This window comes from Chiloscyllium plagiosum, chromosome 30 (assembly GCF_004010195.1).
Source record: "Chiloscyllium plagiosum isolate BGI_BamShark_2017 chromosome 30, ASM401019v2, whole genome shotgun sequence".
Taxonomy (NCBI): Eukaryota; Metazoa; Chordata; class Chondrichthyes; order Orectolobiformes; family Hemiscylliidae; genus Chiloscyllium; species Chiloscyllium plagiosum.
Window position 1 is genome coordinate 1449442 of NC_057739.1, and position 14885 is coordinate 1464326.

At 45.6% G+C, this 14885-nt stretch overlaps 1 protein-coding gene across 1 annotated transcript in view; it reads right to left on the reverse strand.

The window, feature by feature from the left end:
- Nucleotides 1-14885, reverse strand: part of LOC122564589 (neutrophil cytosol factor 2-like) — a 75056-nt gene that overhangs the window by 3451 nt on the left and 56720 nt on the right. The window contains exons 9-11 of the mRNA XM_043719677.1: nucleotides 13323-13468; nucleotides 2688-2793; nucleotides 2126-2249 (exon numbers count right to left, since the gene is read on the reverse strand). Of these exons, the coding sequence (XP_043575612.1) occupies nucleotides 2126-2249; nucleotides 2688-2793; nucleotides 13323-13468 (376 nt within the window). The remainder of the gene's footprint in view (nucleotides 1-2125; nucleotides 2250-2687; nucleotides 2794-13322; nucleotides 13469-14885) is intronic.

A 14885-nucleotide genomic window follows, 5' to 3' on the forward strand; every position in this document is an offset into this window, starting at 1 on the left:
AGGGTGTGAGGAGGGACGGTCAGGGTGTGGTCGGGGGGTCAGGGTGTGGGCGGTGGGAGAGGTGAATAGTGATTTTTAAAAAGCAGTGTCCAGCAGATTTGAGAAAGATGGGATTGCTTTGATTGCTGAGCAAACATACCTGGGAACCCTTCATGGATCCAAACTGCTGTTATCTAAAAACTGCCTCTGAATTGAGGTAATAGAACATATCTAGGAGCTTTCAGCATTTGCTAGCAACATTCTTTAATCAACAAGGGTGGCACAATGGTTCAGAAATTAGCACTGCTGCCTCACAGCAGCAGGAACTGGGGTTCAACTCCTGCCTCGGGTGACTGTTTGTGTAAAGTTTGCACATTCTCCCAGTGTCTGTGTGGGTTTCCTCCGGGTGCTCCGGTTCCTCCCACAGTCCAAATATGTGCAGGTTAGGTGGATTGACCATGCTAAATTGTCCATAGTGTCCAGGAATGTGCAGAGAATGTGGATTAGCTAGGGGAAATGCAGGGATACAGGGATAGGGTAGGGGGATGATAAAAGACAGACTCCGAAAGTCTAAGTTGGATCCATTTTAGGACCAATTTGATTATAAATAACAGATAAAAGCCTTTTTCCCAAGGCAGTAAGTTTAAAAAAAACACTTGTACAATGAAAGGGTAGTGTCTGGTTCTCCCAGCTCAGCTTCTCTCTGGTTTGGTTTGGTTTTTGGCTGTCTGGCTATTCACTGAAAGCAGTCAGGTAGTTGTGAAGCTGATGGACCCATGGGAGCAGGTCCAGGCAGACCCTCCCTCTCTCTGACTGCTCTCCTATAAGACCCTGTGTTTGATTTTACCTTTTGTGCCAAGGGAATTGTTGCAGGTATTGGAACAGCACCATTAAGTTTGGATGATCTGTCGGGTTCTCAGATTGGTTGTTAATATGTATTCTGTTCTCTTTTGTTTGTGTTTTATTTGGTCATTGTGTAAATAAATACTGTTTTGTTTGAAACTGAGTTGTTTGACCAGCTGCAGCTCTCCTAATATCCATGTTACACCTGCTTAAAACAACTAGCAAAGTTAGGGTCTGGACTACTTTCTTGAAATGTTTTGAGGGATCTTGCCTGGTCCACAATAGTATACTTTATAAAAGCTCATTGCCATCCTGTAGACTTTAATCAAATTTCCCCTTGACCTCCTTTGCTTCAAACTGAACATGGAGTTTGAGATACAGAAATAGACTGAACAGACTGGGGCATTTTTCACTGGTGCGTAGGAGGTTGTATGGTGACCTTATAAAGGTTTATAAAATCATGAAGGGCTTAGACAAGGTGAATGACAAGGAGCTTTTCTGTCGGGTGAGGAGAGTTCAAGACTAGTGGGCATGTTTGTAAGGTGAGAGGAGAAAGATTTAAAAAGGACCTGAGAGGCAACTTTTTTTTTTTACACAGAGGGTTCTTGTGTAGAAATGAACTGCCAGAGAAAGTGGTGGATACAGGTACAATTACAACATTTAAAAGACGTTTGGATAAGTTCATGAGTAGGAAAGGTTTGGAGGGATATGAGTCAATGCAAGCAGGTGGGACCAGTTTAATTTGGGAGCATGAGTAATGTGGATTGGTTAGACCGAAGGGTCTGCTTCCATGCTGGATGACTGACTTCACTTTCTCCCAGTTGAACTTATGACTGAAATAGGTAAAAACAATAACTGCAGATGCTGGAAACCAGAGTTCAGATTAGAGTGGTGCTGGAAAAGCACAGCAGTTCAGGCAGCATCTGAGGAGCAGTAAAATCGATGTTTAGGGTAAAAGCCCTTCATCCTATGACTGAAATCCCTCATCCCTAAAAGCATTCTGGTAAATCTCCCCTGCACATTTTGAAGGATCTTCACATCCTTTCCAATGTGTGCTGATCACTAGTCTTAGCTGTCACTGACCTACTTTCCCTTTTTTTGAACTGAATGCCTCTATTCATGAAGTTCAAAATCCCATATAATTCACTACTCACATTCCTAATATGTCCTACCACAAAATATAGAGAGAGGCAGAGAGTCAGATTAAGGAACACAGTTTCAGAGAGAGACCAAAAGAGGGATGCTGGTATTTCATTGATACAGTAAGTGAATCTAATCCAGACAGCCTGGAGAAAGATCATACCCTCAGACAGAACATCGACGATATCACCCTCGTTGAACTCCACATCTTCTGCACCATGTCCATTATAATCATAGAGGGCCTGTGTTTGGTAGAGCACTTTACGCCCACACAAAGGGTCCTTGTGCTGAAAAAAGGCCAGGTTAGAGCAAAAACACCAGAGTGAGTAAACATGTATGTTGCAATATGCACAGACACCACAGCATATATGTATGAGCTTGAGCATTTGTGCTGACGTGTGAGAACCCTGGGACATCTATACAATGCAACTCAAGAGCACTCTGAAGCTTTAGCCTGAGCTGGGGAATGCTGAGGCACAAAGATTTCTTTTCCAAAGTGTGAATGTAAACACATCATAATTTGAATGTGTGTATTGTGCAGTGATAACATGGGTACTGTGTGAATCCATGTATATACTACATTGAATCTGTGTATACAGAAATGTATATAAATATTCTAGGGTGAATAGGTGAGCATTGTAATGTTGCATGGTGCTAAACCCAGCTGGAATTTTATCTGTGCCTGCAAACTTGCATCTGTTTCTAACTAAGCTCCACATTCTTACCTTGCACCACAGAGTGAGGCGTCCGTCAACAATCTGATTCCACACTTTGGCTAGATCTTCATCTCCTCTGATCTCCACCAATTCCTGTTTCTCCTTCTCTTTGTAACTGTGAGAGAATTTGAGGGTTTAGAGGCAGCTTTACTCAGGAGTTAGGTTTACAGAGGGATTAATAAAGGGAGTGGAGGGGACAAAGTAAAGGTTAAAAATTAACTCATGAATTAGAGGGCACGATTATGAATCATAGAATCCCTACAGTGTGCAAGCATGCCATTTGGCCCATCAAATCCACACTGAGTCCAGACTCACAAACACCTTACCCTACCCCTGTAACCCTCCATTTCCCATAGTGAACCTAACTAACTCCACAACCACCTGATGAAGCAGTGCTCTGAAAGCTAATGCTTCCAAATAAACCTGCTGGTCAATAACCTGGTGTTGTGTGATTTTTAACTTTGTCCAACTAACCTACACATTTTTGGATACTGTGGGCATTTTAGCATGGCCAATCCACCTAACCGACACATCTTTGGACTGTGGGAGGAAACCAGAGGAAATCCACGCAGACAGAGGGGGAATGTGCAAACTCCACACAGTCGCCCAAGGGTGGAGGATTAACTTTGATTGGGGAGAGATAGGAAGACAGCTATAGACAGTGAGCAGCAAAAAGGAAATGTACTTATTTTGGGTTTCACTCACTATGTCAGGATTTATTTCCAATCCCAAATTACCACTTCATCCAATCATAAAATTGTAAACATTTAGTGTCCCAAGAACTGATTCCAGTGACACCTTATTCATTGCATCTTGCCAACCATAAAATGATCCATTTATGCCAATACCTTTGGGAAAGTGATCATAATTTTGATAGCGTTAAAACAGGTGCGGAACCTGATCTAACACTTAAAGATCTAAATTGGAGTAAGGCCAATTATGACAGTATTAGGCAGAAACTTTCAAAAGTTAATATGGAGTAGCTACTTGCAAGTAAAGGGACAGTTTGGATAATGGGAGGCCTTCAAAAATGACTTGAGAATTCAGAGATACTAAGTTTCTGTGAGGGTATAGGAAATGCTGGATGACTAGAGAAATTGAGGTTCTGGTCAAGACAAAAGAGGCATATGTCAATATATAGACAGTTGGGATCAAGTGAAAACTTGGAAGAGTATAAGGGCAGTGGGAGTATATTAAGAGGGAAATCAGGAGGACAAAAAGGGGACATGAGATAGCTTTGGCAAATTGGGTTAAGGAGAATCCAAAGAGATCCTACAAATACATTAAGGGCAAATGTTGTAATTGTACCCGCCTCCACCACTTCTTCTGCCAGCTCGTTCCATACATACACCACCCTCTGCATGAAAACGTTGCCCAATAAAAACCAAAAGAACCATGGATGCTGTAAACCAGAGAGAAAAATAGAAATGGCGAATAAGCTCAGCAGGTCTGTTAACATCCGTGGAGAGAAATCAGAGTTAACATTTTGGATCAAGTGGCCCTTCCTCAGAAATGATGGCAGCTAGCAAAATGTAGCTTTGTATGCAGAAGATAGGGTGGGTGGGAGAGTTTAAGAAAACATTAGGTGCGCTTACAGCTCAAAGAGAGAAAAGAGCAATTGGACAGACAAAGGAGTGGATAACAAAAGGCTAGGAGGGTGAATAGCTATTAGTGGGGATTAGAAGATCGTTATGCATTTCTTTGTCAGTCCAACTGCTCATTTCTCTCTTTGGGCTCTATCCCTGCCTATCATTTATTCCTTACCCCTCCTCTCATCCTATCTTCTCCATATAAACCAACATCTTCCTAGCTACCATTGATTCTGAGGAAGGGTCACTCGATCTGAAATATTAACTCTGATTCCTCTCCACAGAGGTTGCCAGACCTACTGACCGACATGACATCCTAACTCCTCCACTTAAAGCACTGACCAATAAATGCAAGCATATCAAACAACTTCCTCACTATCCTGTCTACCTGCAACTCCAACTTCAAGGAACTATGAACCTGCTGTCCTAGGTCACTTTGTTCAGCAACATTGCCCAGGATGCTACCATTAATAGCCTACCCTGGTTTGCCTGACTGAAATACGATACATTACATTTATTGAAGTTAAACTCCATCTGTCACTCTTGGTCCATCGATCCAACTGATCAACGTCCCATCATACTCTGAGATAATCATCTTCACTGTTCATTATTCCATCAATTTTGATGTCATCTGAAAATTTACTGACCATACCTTCCATATTCACAACCAAATCATTTATATAAATGTCAAAAAGCAATGGATCCTTGGGTACATCACTGGTTACAAGCCTCCAGCCTCAAGCCAAATTTGTTTACAAATGGCTAGCTTTTCATGGATTCCATGTGATCTAACCTTGCTAACCAGTCTACCATTCGGAAGCTTATCAAATGCCTTGCTGAAGTCCAAAAAGACAATGTCCAATGTCCTTAATCAATCTTCTTCATCACTTCTTTAAAAAAAACTCAATTGAATTAGTGACACACAATTTCCCATGCACAAAGTCATATTGACAATTCCTAATCAGATCGCGCATTTCCAAATACATGTAAATCCTGTCCCTCAGAATCCCCTCCAATAATTTACCCACCACTGATAACAGGCTCACCAGTCTATACATCCCTGGTTTTTCATTACCACCTTTCTTAAATAACGACACCCTCCACTCTTCTGGCATCTCATCTGTGACTATTGATGATACAAATATCTCAGCAAGCGGGTCAGTAATCTCTCCCTAGCTTCCCACAGAGTTCTGCGATACATGGTATCGCTGTGACTGAAGCCTGTGCATGTGTGGAAGGTGCAGGAATTGGTAAAGAAAGGAGAAGGTAGGTGGGAAATTGAGCTTGTATGGACTGAGATTGTTTTATAAACACTTCGCAAATGTTGGAAAAAACAAATTTGAAACACCATTTGCAGCAAATGGGAAAATGGCTGCAGGCCTCAGCCAGTGAAAGGTGGTTAACCGTCACCATATTTATTGGGTCAATCACCCATGAAACACGTGGGCGGCCGCCATCTTTGTAGATCACAAGCTGCAGTGGGAAGCACACACAACCTTCACTGACAGGCAGTGAGAAGGAGAGGATTCACACATAGCAAACTCAAACCAAGAGAAATGTTTGTCCTCCTGGATTTCTCCCCCAGACTGATAGATTAGATTACTTACAGTGTGGAAACAGGCCCTTCGGCCCGACAAGTCCACACCGACCCGCCGAAGCGTAACCCACCCATACCCCCACATTTACCCCTTTAACCTAGCACTACAGGCAATTTAGCATGGCCAATTAACCTGACCTGACATCTTTGGACTGTGGGAGGAAACCGGAGCACCCGGAGGAAACCCACGCAGACACGGGGAGAACGTGCAAACTCCACACAGTCAGTCGCCTGAGTCGGGAATTGAACCCTGGTCTCTGGCGCTGTGAGGCAGCTGTGCTAGAGATAGAGATAGAGATGGTGTGTTTTTCCTGGGAGAGATGTTTAAATCCTGCAAAGTAATGAAGGAAAGGCATGGCTTCAGGCAGCATAATTAAAAACATCTGGTCAAGATGGTGGCAAAGTAGGATGCTCCAAGTGGAGCTCCTCAGTTACATCTGTTTATTTCCCATTTTCTTCTCTTTTTACCCCTTTCTCCCCTCTTGGAGCTCTTTCCTTAGGAAAAACTTGCGGGGTAGGGACGACCAGCCAGCTGAAGGCTAGAGCAGGCCAAGGGCAGCCAGTGCGCTGGAGGTTCACATGGGGTGGGCGTGACCAGCAGGCTATTGGCCTGAACAATGCAGGGACAGCCAGTGGACTGTGTGGGGCCTGAGTGATGTGGGCACGGCCAGAGGGCTGTGTGAGGCCTGAGTGATGTGGGCATGGCCAGAGGGCTGTGTGGGGGCTGACGGATGTGGGCACGGCCAGAGACTGTGTGGGCCTGAGTGATGTGGGCACGGCCAGAGGGCTGTGTAGGCCTGAGTGATGTGGGCACGGCCAGAGGGCTGAAGGCCTGAGTGACGTGGGCACGGCCAGAAGGCTGGAGGCCTGAGTGACATGGGCACGGCCAGAGGGCTGTGTGGGCCTGTGTGACGTGGGCACGGCCAGAGGGCTGTGTGGGCCTGAATGACGTGGGCACGGCCAGAGGGCTGTGTGGGCCTGAGTGATGTGGGCACGGCCAGAGGGCTGAAGGCCTGAGTGACGTGGGCACGGCCAGAGGGCTGAAGGCCTGAGTGACGTGGGCACTGCCAGAGGGCTGAAGGCCTGAGTGACGTGGGCACGGCCAGAGGGCTGAAGGCCTGAGTGATGTGGGCACAGCCAGAGGGCTGAAGGCCTGAGTGATGTGGGCACAGCCAGAGGGCTGGAGGCCTGAGTGACGTGGGCACGGCCAGAGGGCTGGAGGCCTGAGTGACATGGGCACGGCCAGAGGGCTGTGTAGGCCTGAGTGATGTGGGCACGGCCAGAGGGCTGTGGGCACGGCCAGAGGGCTGTGTAGGCCTGAGTGATGTGGGCACGGCCAGAGGGCTGTGTAGGCATGAGTGATGTGGGCACGGCAAGAGGGCTGAAGGCCTGAGTGACGTGGGCACGGCCAGAAGGTTGGAGGCCTGAGTGACGTGGGCATGGCCAGAGGGCTGTGTAGGCCTGAGTGATGTGGACACGGCCAGAGGGCTGTGTAGGCATGAGTGATGTGGGCACGGCAAGAGGGCTGAAGGCCTGAGTGACGTGGGCACGGCCAGAAGGTTGGAGGCCTGAGTGACGTGGGCATGGCCAGAGGGCTGTGTAGGCCTGAGTGACGTGGGCACGGCCAGAGGGCTGGAGGCCTGAGTGACGTGGACGCGGCCAGAGGGCTGGAGGCCTGAGTGATGAGTGATGTGGGCATGGCCTGAGGGCTGGAGGCCTGAGTGATGTGGGCTCAGCCAGAGGGCTGGAGGCCTAAGTGATGTGGGCACGGCCAGCGGGCTGTGTGAGCCTGTGTGATGTGGGCACGGCCAGAGGGCTGTGTGAGCCTGTGTGATGTGGGCATGGCCAGAGGGCTGTGTGAGCCTGAGTGATGTGGGCACAGCCAGAGGGCTGTGTGAGCCTGAGTAATGTGGGCACGGCCAGAGGGCTGTGTGAGCCTGAGTGACGTGGGCACATCCAGAGGGCTGTGTGAGCCTGAGTGACGTGGGCATGGCCAGAGGGGTGTGTGGGCCTGAGTGATGTGGGCATGGCCAGAGGGCTGTGTGGGCCTGAGTGACGTGGGCATGGCCAGAGGACTGTGTGGGCCTGTGTGATGTGGGCATGGCCAGAGGGCTGTGTGAGCCTGAGTGATGTGGGCATGGCCAGAGGGCTGTGTGGGCCTGAGTGATGAAGGCATGGTCAGAGACTGTGTGGGCCTGAGTGATGTGGGCATGGCCAGAGGGCTGTGTGGGCCTGAGTGATGTGGGCATGGCCAGAGGGTGTGTGGGCATGGAGAAAGTGAGGACTGCAGATGCTGGAGAAACAGAGTTGAAAAATGTGGTGCTGGAAAAACACAGCAGGCCAGGCAGCATCTGAGGAGCAGGAGAATCGACATTTCGGGCATAAGCCCTTCTTCAGGAATGAGGCTGGTGTGCCAAGCGGGCTGAGATAAAAGGTGGGGGGGAGTGGCGCTGGGAATACGATAGGTGGAAGGAGGTGGGGGTGAGGGTGATAGGCCGGATATGGGGTGGGGGCGGAGAGGTCAGGAAGAAGATTGCAGATCAAAAGGGCGGTGCTGAATCCAGGGGTTGGGACTGAGATAAGGTGGGGAGTGCACCTTATCTCAGTCCCAATCCCCGATTCAGCACCACCCTCTTGACCTGCAATCTTCTTCCCAACCTTTTTGCCCCCACCCCCTCTCCTGCCTATCACCCTTACCTCCTTCCACCTATCGTATTTCCAGCGCCCCTCCCCAAATTCCCTCCCCCCTACCTTTTATCTCAGCCTGCTTGGTACACCAGCCTCATTCCTGAAGAAGGGCTTATGCCCGAACGTCGATTCTCCTGTTCCTCGGCTGCTGCCTCAGTGGGCGGCATGGTGGCCCAGTGGTTAGCACTGCTGCCTCACAGCGCCAGAGACCCAGGTTCAATTCCCGCCTCAGGCGACTGACTGTGTGGAGTTTACACGTTCTCCCCGTGTCTGCGTGGCTTTCCTCCGGGTGCTCCGGTTTCCTCCCACAGTCCAAAGATGTGTAGGTCAGGTGAATTGGCCATACTAAATTGCCCGTAGTCTTAGGTAAGGGGTAAATGTAGGGGTATGGATGGGTTGTGCTTCGGCGGGTCAGTGTGGACTTGTTGGGCCGAAGGGCCTGTTTCCACACTGTAAGGTAATCTGTAATCTAATCTGGCTGGCCTGCTGAGTTTTTCCAGCACCACATTTTTCAACTCTGATGTGTGCATGGCCAGAGGGCTGGAGGCCTGAATGATGTGGGCACGGCCAGAGGGCTGGATCCCTGAATGATATGGGCATGGCCAGAGGGCTGTGGGGGTCTGAGTGATGTGGGCATGTCCAGAGGGCTGGAGGCCTGAGTGATGTGGACCAGTTGTTAGACTGCAGTCTGCGAATTGAGGGCACGGGCAGACACTGTGGATGCAGCTTGCCCTGATCTATTGAAGTACTGTACTGCTCATCTTTTTAACTTTATTCCCATTTTTCTAACTTATGCTATGGACAACTGTTAAGTAATGTATCTTTTTTCTTTTTCTGTTTATTTCTGTATTTCCCTGTATTTTGTATCTAAGGTCTGTACTTTGTACCTAAGATGGCACCATTGGGGCAACACTGTAAACTTTTCACTCTACTCCTGTATTGAATACACGTGAAAATAAATAATATTCTAATTCCGATTGAATACACCTGATCAAGTCAGGAATTTATCCATCTTTACATGTTTTAAGACATCCAGCACCACCTCCTCTGTAAATTGGACATTTTTCAAGATATCACTGTTTATTTCTCCAAGTTGTCTAGCTTACATGTCCTTCTCCAATAATAAACACTGACATGAAATACTCATTTATTATCTTAGCCATCTCCTGCAGTTCCACACATAGATGGCCTTGTTGTTCTTCGAGGAGCCCTATTCTCTCCCGAGTTACTCTTTTGCCCTTAATGTATTCCCTTCATCCTACCTACTGAAGCTGTCACATTTCCCCTTTTTGCCCTCCTGATTTCCCTCAAATATACTCTTCCTGCTCTTATACTCCTTGAGAGACTCATTAAAACACAGCTGTTTATAACCTCTTTCTTTCTCTTGAACAGAGCCTCAATTTCTGTATTCATCCAGCTTTCCCTACACCTACCAAATCTGCCTTTCACATTAACAGGAATATACTGCCTCTGAACTTTATAATTTCATTTTTGAATTACATAGTTAATGATAAGGCCCTGGGGAGGGTTTTCGAACAGAGATGCAGGTATATAGTTCCTTAAAAGTGGCATCACAGGTGAACAGAACATGTTTGCCTTTATCGGTCAGAGCATTGAGTACAGTCGCTGGGATATCATGTTAGAGCTGTATAAAACACTGGTAAGACACATTTAAAGTATTGTGCACAATTCTGGTCACCCTGCCATAGGAAGGATGTTATTAAACTGGAAAGATTGCAATAAAGACTTACAAGGATGTGACCAAGACTGGAAGATTCAAGTTATAAGAAGAGGCTGGATAGACTGGGATTGTTTTTCCCTAGAATGTAGGAGGCTGAGGGGTGACTTTATAGAGATTTATAAACTCATGACGGGCATAGAGAAGATGAATAGCCAAGGTCTCTTAACTAGAATAGGGAAATCCAAAACCAATTACACAGGTTTAAGGATGAGAGGGGAAAGACTTATACGGAACCTGAGGGGTAATCTTTTCACACAGACAGTGGTGCGCATATATAAGCTGAAAGCAGAATTAGTGGAGGCAATTTGAAACATTTGAAACAGGTACATGGATAGGAAAGGTTTAGAAGGATATGGGCCAAACACAGGCAAATGGGACTGGTTCAGTTTAGGAAACCAGGTCAGCATGGTCCATTTGGTCTGAAGGGGTCTGCTTCTGTGCTGTACAACCCTTTAAATGATGAATGCAGTGGCACAGGTAGTGCTTCTGAGATTACAACTCTAGGTCCTCCAAGCTGTCCCTTTCCTATGTTGTTGGTTCCCACATCAACCACAAGCATTGGTTACTCACCCTCCCTTTCGAGAAGGCAAAAGTGAGGACTGCAGGTGCTGGAAATCAGAGTCTAAAGATTAGAGTGGTGCTGGAAAAGCACAGCAGGTCAGGCAGCATCAGGTCAGGTCAGGTCAGGCAGGAAAATCGATGTTTCGGGCAAAAGCCCTTCATCAGTTTCGAGAAGCTTACACGATGGATTTGAAGTAGGTTACTGAGGGTTGATATAGATGGGAAATTCTCAGTCTGTAGGGGAGCTGACACTGGTATTCCCAGGAATCAATGTTGAAACCCTTGCTTTTTCTGATTTATATAAAAAAGTTGGAGATGGGTGTTGAGGGCAAAATCTCTAAACTTGCAGTTGATGCAACGCCATGGTGAATAACGAATTGTGAGGCTGATGCTGAGGGACTTCAGAGGGACAATGACAAGTTGGCCAAAATGGGCTGGCACCTGGCACATGAATTTCAATGCAGAGAAATGTGAGGCAAAACATTTTGGTAGAAGAAACAAGGAGACAATAAAAGCTTAATGGTACAATTTTGAGAGAGCACAGGAGGAAGGAGACCTTGGATTCAAGTGCATGATTCTCTGAAGGTGGCCAGACAAGTCAAAACAGTTATTAAGGATTCTAGGATTTATAAATAGATACATGGATTATAAAAGAAAGGAAATGATGCTCCACCTCTGTAAGTCATTCGTCATGCCATCTTCAGAGTACCGTGTTCGCACTGGGCACCTTATTTAATGAAGCTTTGTTAAAGCCCTGGACAGACTTCAAAGGAGATTCCATAGGAGGTTTCAAACGTGAGCTGGATATATTTTGAGTGATAAATTTAGAGGGCTACAGATTTAGGGTTGGAGAATGGGACCACTTAAGTTGCTCTTTTGGTAACTGGTACAGACGTGGTGGTTGAACGGCCTCCATCTATACTGAAGAATTCTAAGATTATCCCGCCATTCCGTTATGTCCCAAATCCTGGCACCCAGGAAGCAACAGACCAAATGGGACTCATGATTTCTGTACAAACTAAAATATCCACGTCTCAAACGATTGAATCACCCACTACAATTACCTTTCTCATCTGCCTACCAGCCTGTCTCCACGAGAGTCTCTCTGTTTTCCGAGAGTAGCCTTCAGGCAACTTGTAACTGCAGTTTTCCCCCAAGTTGTCCACTCCCAACTCAGTCGTGTTGCTCACTAAATAGGCATCTATAATTTCACCAAGTTATGACATCTGCGAACCTTTTGTCAGTTGTGGTCAGTGAGTTGACTTCTTCCAGAATTCTTCTCTCTAGTTCTGGTTCTGCTCAATTTCAGATTTATTAATGGAAGTTAAATACCATGAGCTGCCAGTGTGAGACTTGAATTAGTGACCTTTAAGGCTGTATCATTTTATTATCTGCGTCTTTGATTATAAATTAAATGGAAAAACAACAGTTTTAAGCTAAGGATTGTGGCAAGAATACCTGCACTTTTATAAACAAATCACTGAAATTCATTGTGCGAAATGCTTACACTGCTGCTTTGTTCAAGCAGTGGGGAAAGATGTTTATAGATGGCATGGCACAGGGTGGGAGGGGGTGGTCTGCCAGGATTTAGTAGGCCAAGAGTAGCAATTTGATAGTTGATTTGTGCACGTGCGAGCAGTTACAAATGCCAAAAGCCATCAGCCTGCAGCAACTCTGGTTCCTGAAGAGCTGAATAACTTGTGGATATAAAATATAGAGGGAAAAGCCACTGGACTTCTAGAAGAGAAAATTCTCTCTCTCTCTGTCTCTGCAGTAAAAATACCTGACATCCACAGGAAGCCAGTTAATTTCTACCATCAGTTTTTGTAAACTGCTGCATTTAATTACTAAGAGAATCTGTGGTTCATGTTCCAATCGGCCAGTGGCTCCTTGTAAAAGAACTTGGAGAAAAGAGACTGAAGAACAAAGAGACATAGCAAGCCAAAAGGGATATCTCAATGAACTCTGTGGGCTGGTACCATTTTGTTTCCCAGACTTTTTTTCCCCTTGATTCATAAAACCAATGTTATTTTGTTTATCTATGTCTGCCTGTATGAACGTAGGACTTTTAAAGAAGGTGTTTAGAGTTTGAACTAGTAGACCCATTGTCGATAGCTAATAGCTATTTAGAATAGTTATTTGCTTGTGATAGAATTTACTTGTTTGTAATAAACAATAATTCTTGTTGAGTACAAGGTTGATCAGTGTCTTCAGTTAAAATGATTCCATCAGACAGATAACTTGGGTAACTTTGATTAAGTCATTAAGTTTTACTGTGACCACATGTGAGGCTTGAGAATCAGTGCACTTTCCCAGTGGATCTTCTTAACAGTTCCCAGAGCATTAGCTTGGACTTCTAGATTACTACTCTAGTGAAATTACTAACACACGAGCTCTTTCTCATAGTGACGGCCAAAGAGAGTGTTAGAATTATAACAGTAAACATGTTGTAATCTTCACATTTGCACCTTAATTGTATCTGTCCTGACTGCCGGCCCAGTTTGGATTTGAAGATGTTCACAAATTCACTGTAGGATATTCCAGTCTTCACCCTTGTAGCCAGAGTGTATTCATAGTGAACCTTTATTATCACGGAATCAGCAAGCAAGGAGTCCTGATTTGATAAGAATAATGGTGTTAGAAGGCACCAAAATTAGGAAATAATTCAATTTTACTTCATTTTTTTCTGGAAAGTTGATACTACAGACTTTTCATAACCAAATGTGTTTGACAGAGCTTTGTTCCAACACCTTAAGTTGGGATATCTCAAATTTGGGGGTTTACATTGCTGTCCTTTGGTAATGAAGAATACAACCCCCACCCTCCTCAAGAGGGATTACCTGGATACAGGGTTTCAGTTACCCAAACACATTCCAGAATCAGGGGTCTACCAGGGAGGTACATTTCCCATTTAAATGAATGGATTCACTACTAGCCACAATTTTAGGCTTCTGTGGTAGGTCTTGGAAAGGGGTATGGGAGGGGGAGGGGGGCAGGGGGCAATACTGTATTTGCATTTGAATTGGCGCAAAACCAGGAACCAAGTGCAAATGACAGCAGCAGGGAAGTTTGATATCACATTTTCAAAACATACAGGCCCTGTTACTTCTGAGTATGGGAGATAGCTGGTAACACAAGGGCATCGTTGGTTCTTACACATCACTCTCTGATTACATCAGTCACTCTCTATCCAATACTGTCATTAGTCTTTGGCAGAATAAAGCACATTTAAACACCATGTTTGTCCAAAAGATTATGACCAGAGGTCAAACTGCAGTGAGGGTGTGGGGGCAAGACAACCCCCAGGCAGGAAATACCAAAATATCAAATATTTTGCTTTTGTCTTCACCTAAGAGAATTCAAAAACATTCCAGGAACAGCTGCAGATCAGGGGTGGGAGGGACAGAGGAACTTAATGAAATTACAATCACTAAGGAAGGATATTGAGCAAATGGATGGAGCTGTGAGTTGCTTAGACTCCTGGTCCAGATGGACATATCTTTGGATAGTGGAGTGTTATGGAGTCATAGAGATGAACAGCATGGAAACAGAGCCATTGGTCCAACTAGTCTCACTAGCCAACCAGATATCCTAACCTAATCTAGTCCCACTAGCCAGCACTTGGCCCACATCCCTCAAAATCCTTCCTATTCATATACCCATTCAAATGCTTTATAACACAATTTTGTATATTTAAATTGAGGGGTGATAGATATAGGACAGATGTCAGAGGTAGTTTATTTACTCAGAGAGTAGTAGGGGCGTGGAACACCCAATCTGCAACAACAGTAGACTCGCCAACTTTAAGGATATTTAAGTGGTCATTGGATAAACATATGGATGATATTGGTATAGTGTAGGTTACAAGGGCTTCAGATTGGTTCCACAGGTTGGTGCAACATCGAGGGCTGAAGGGACAGTACTGCGCTTTAATGTTCTATGTCCTATGTCTTTTAAATGTTGTAACTGTACCAGCCTCCAGAACTTCCTCTGGCAGCTCATTCCATACATGTACCACCCTCTGCTTGAAA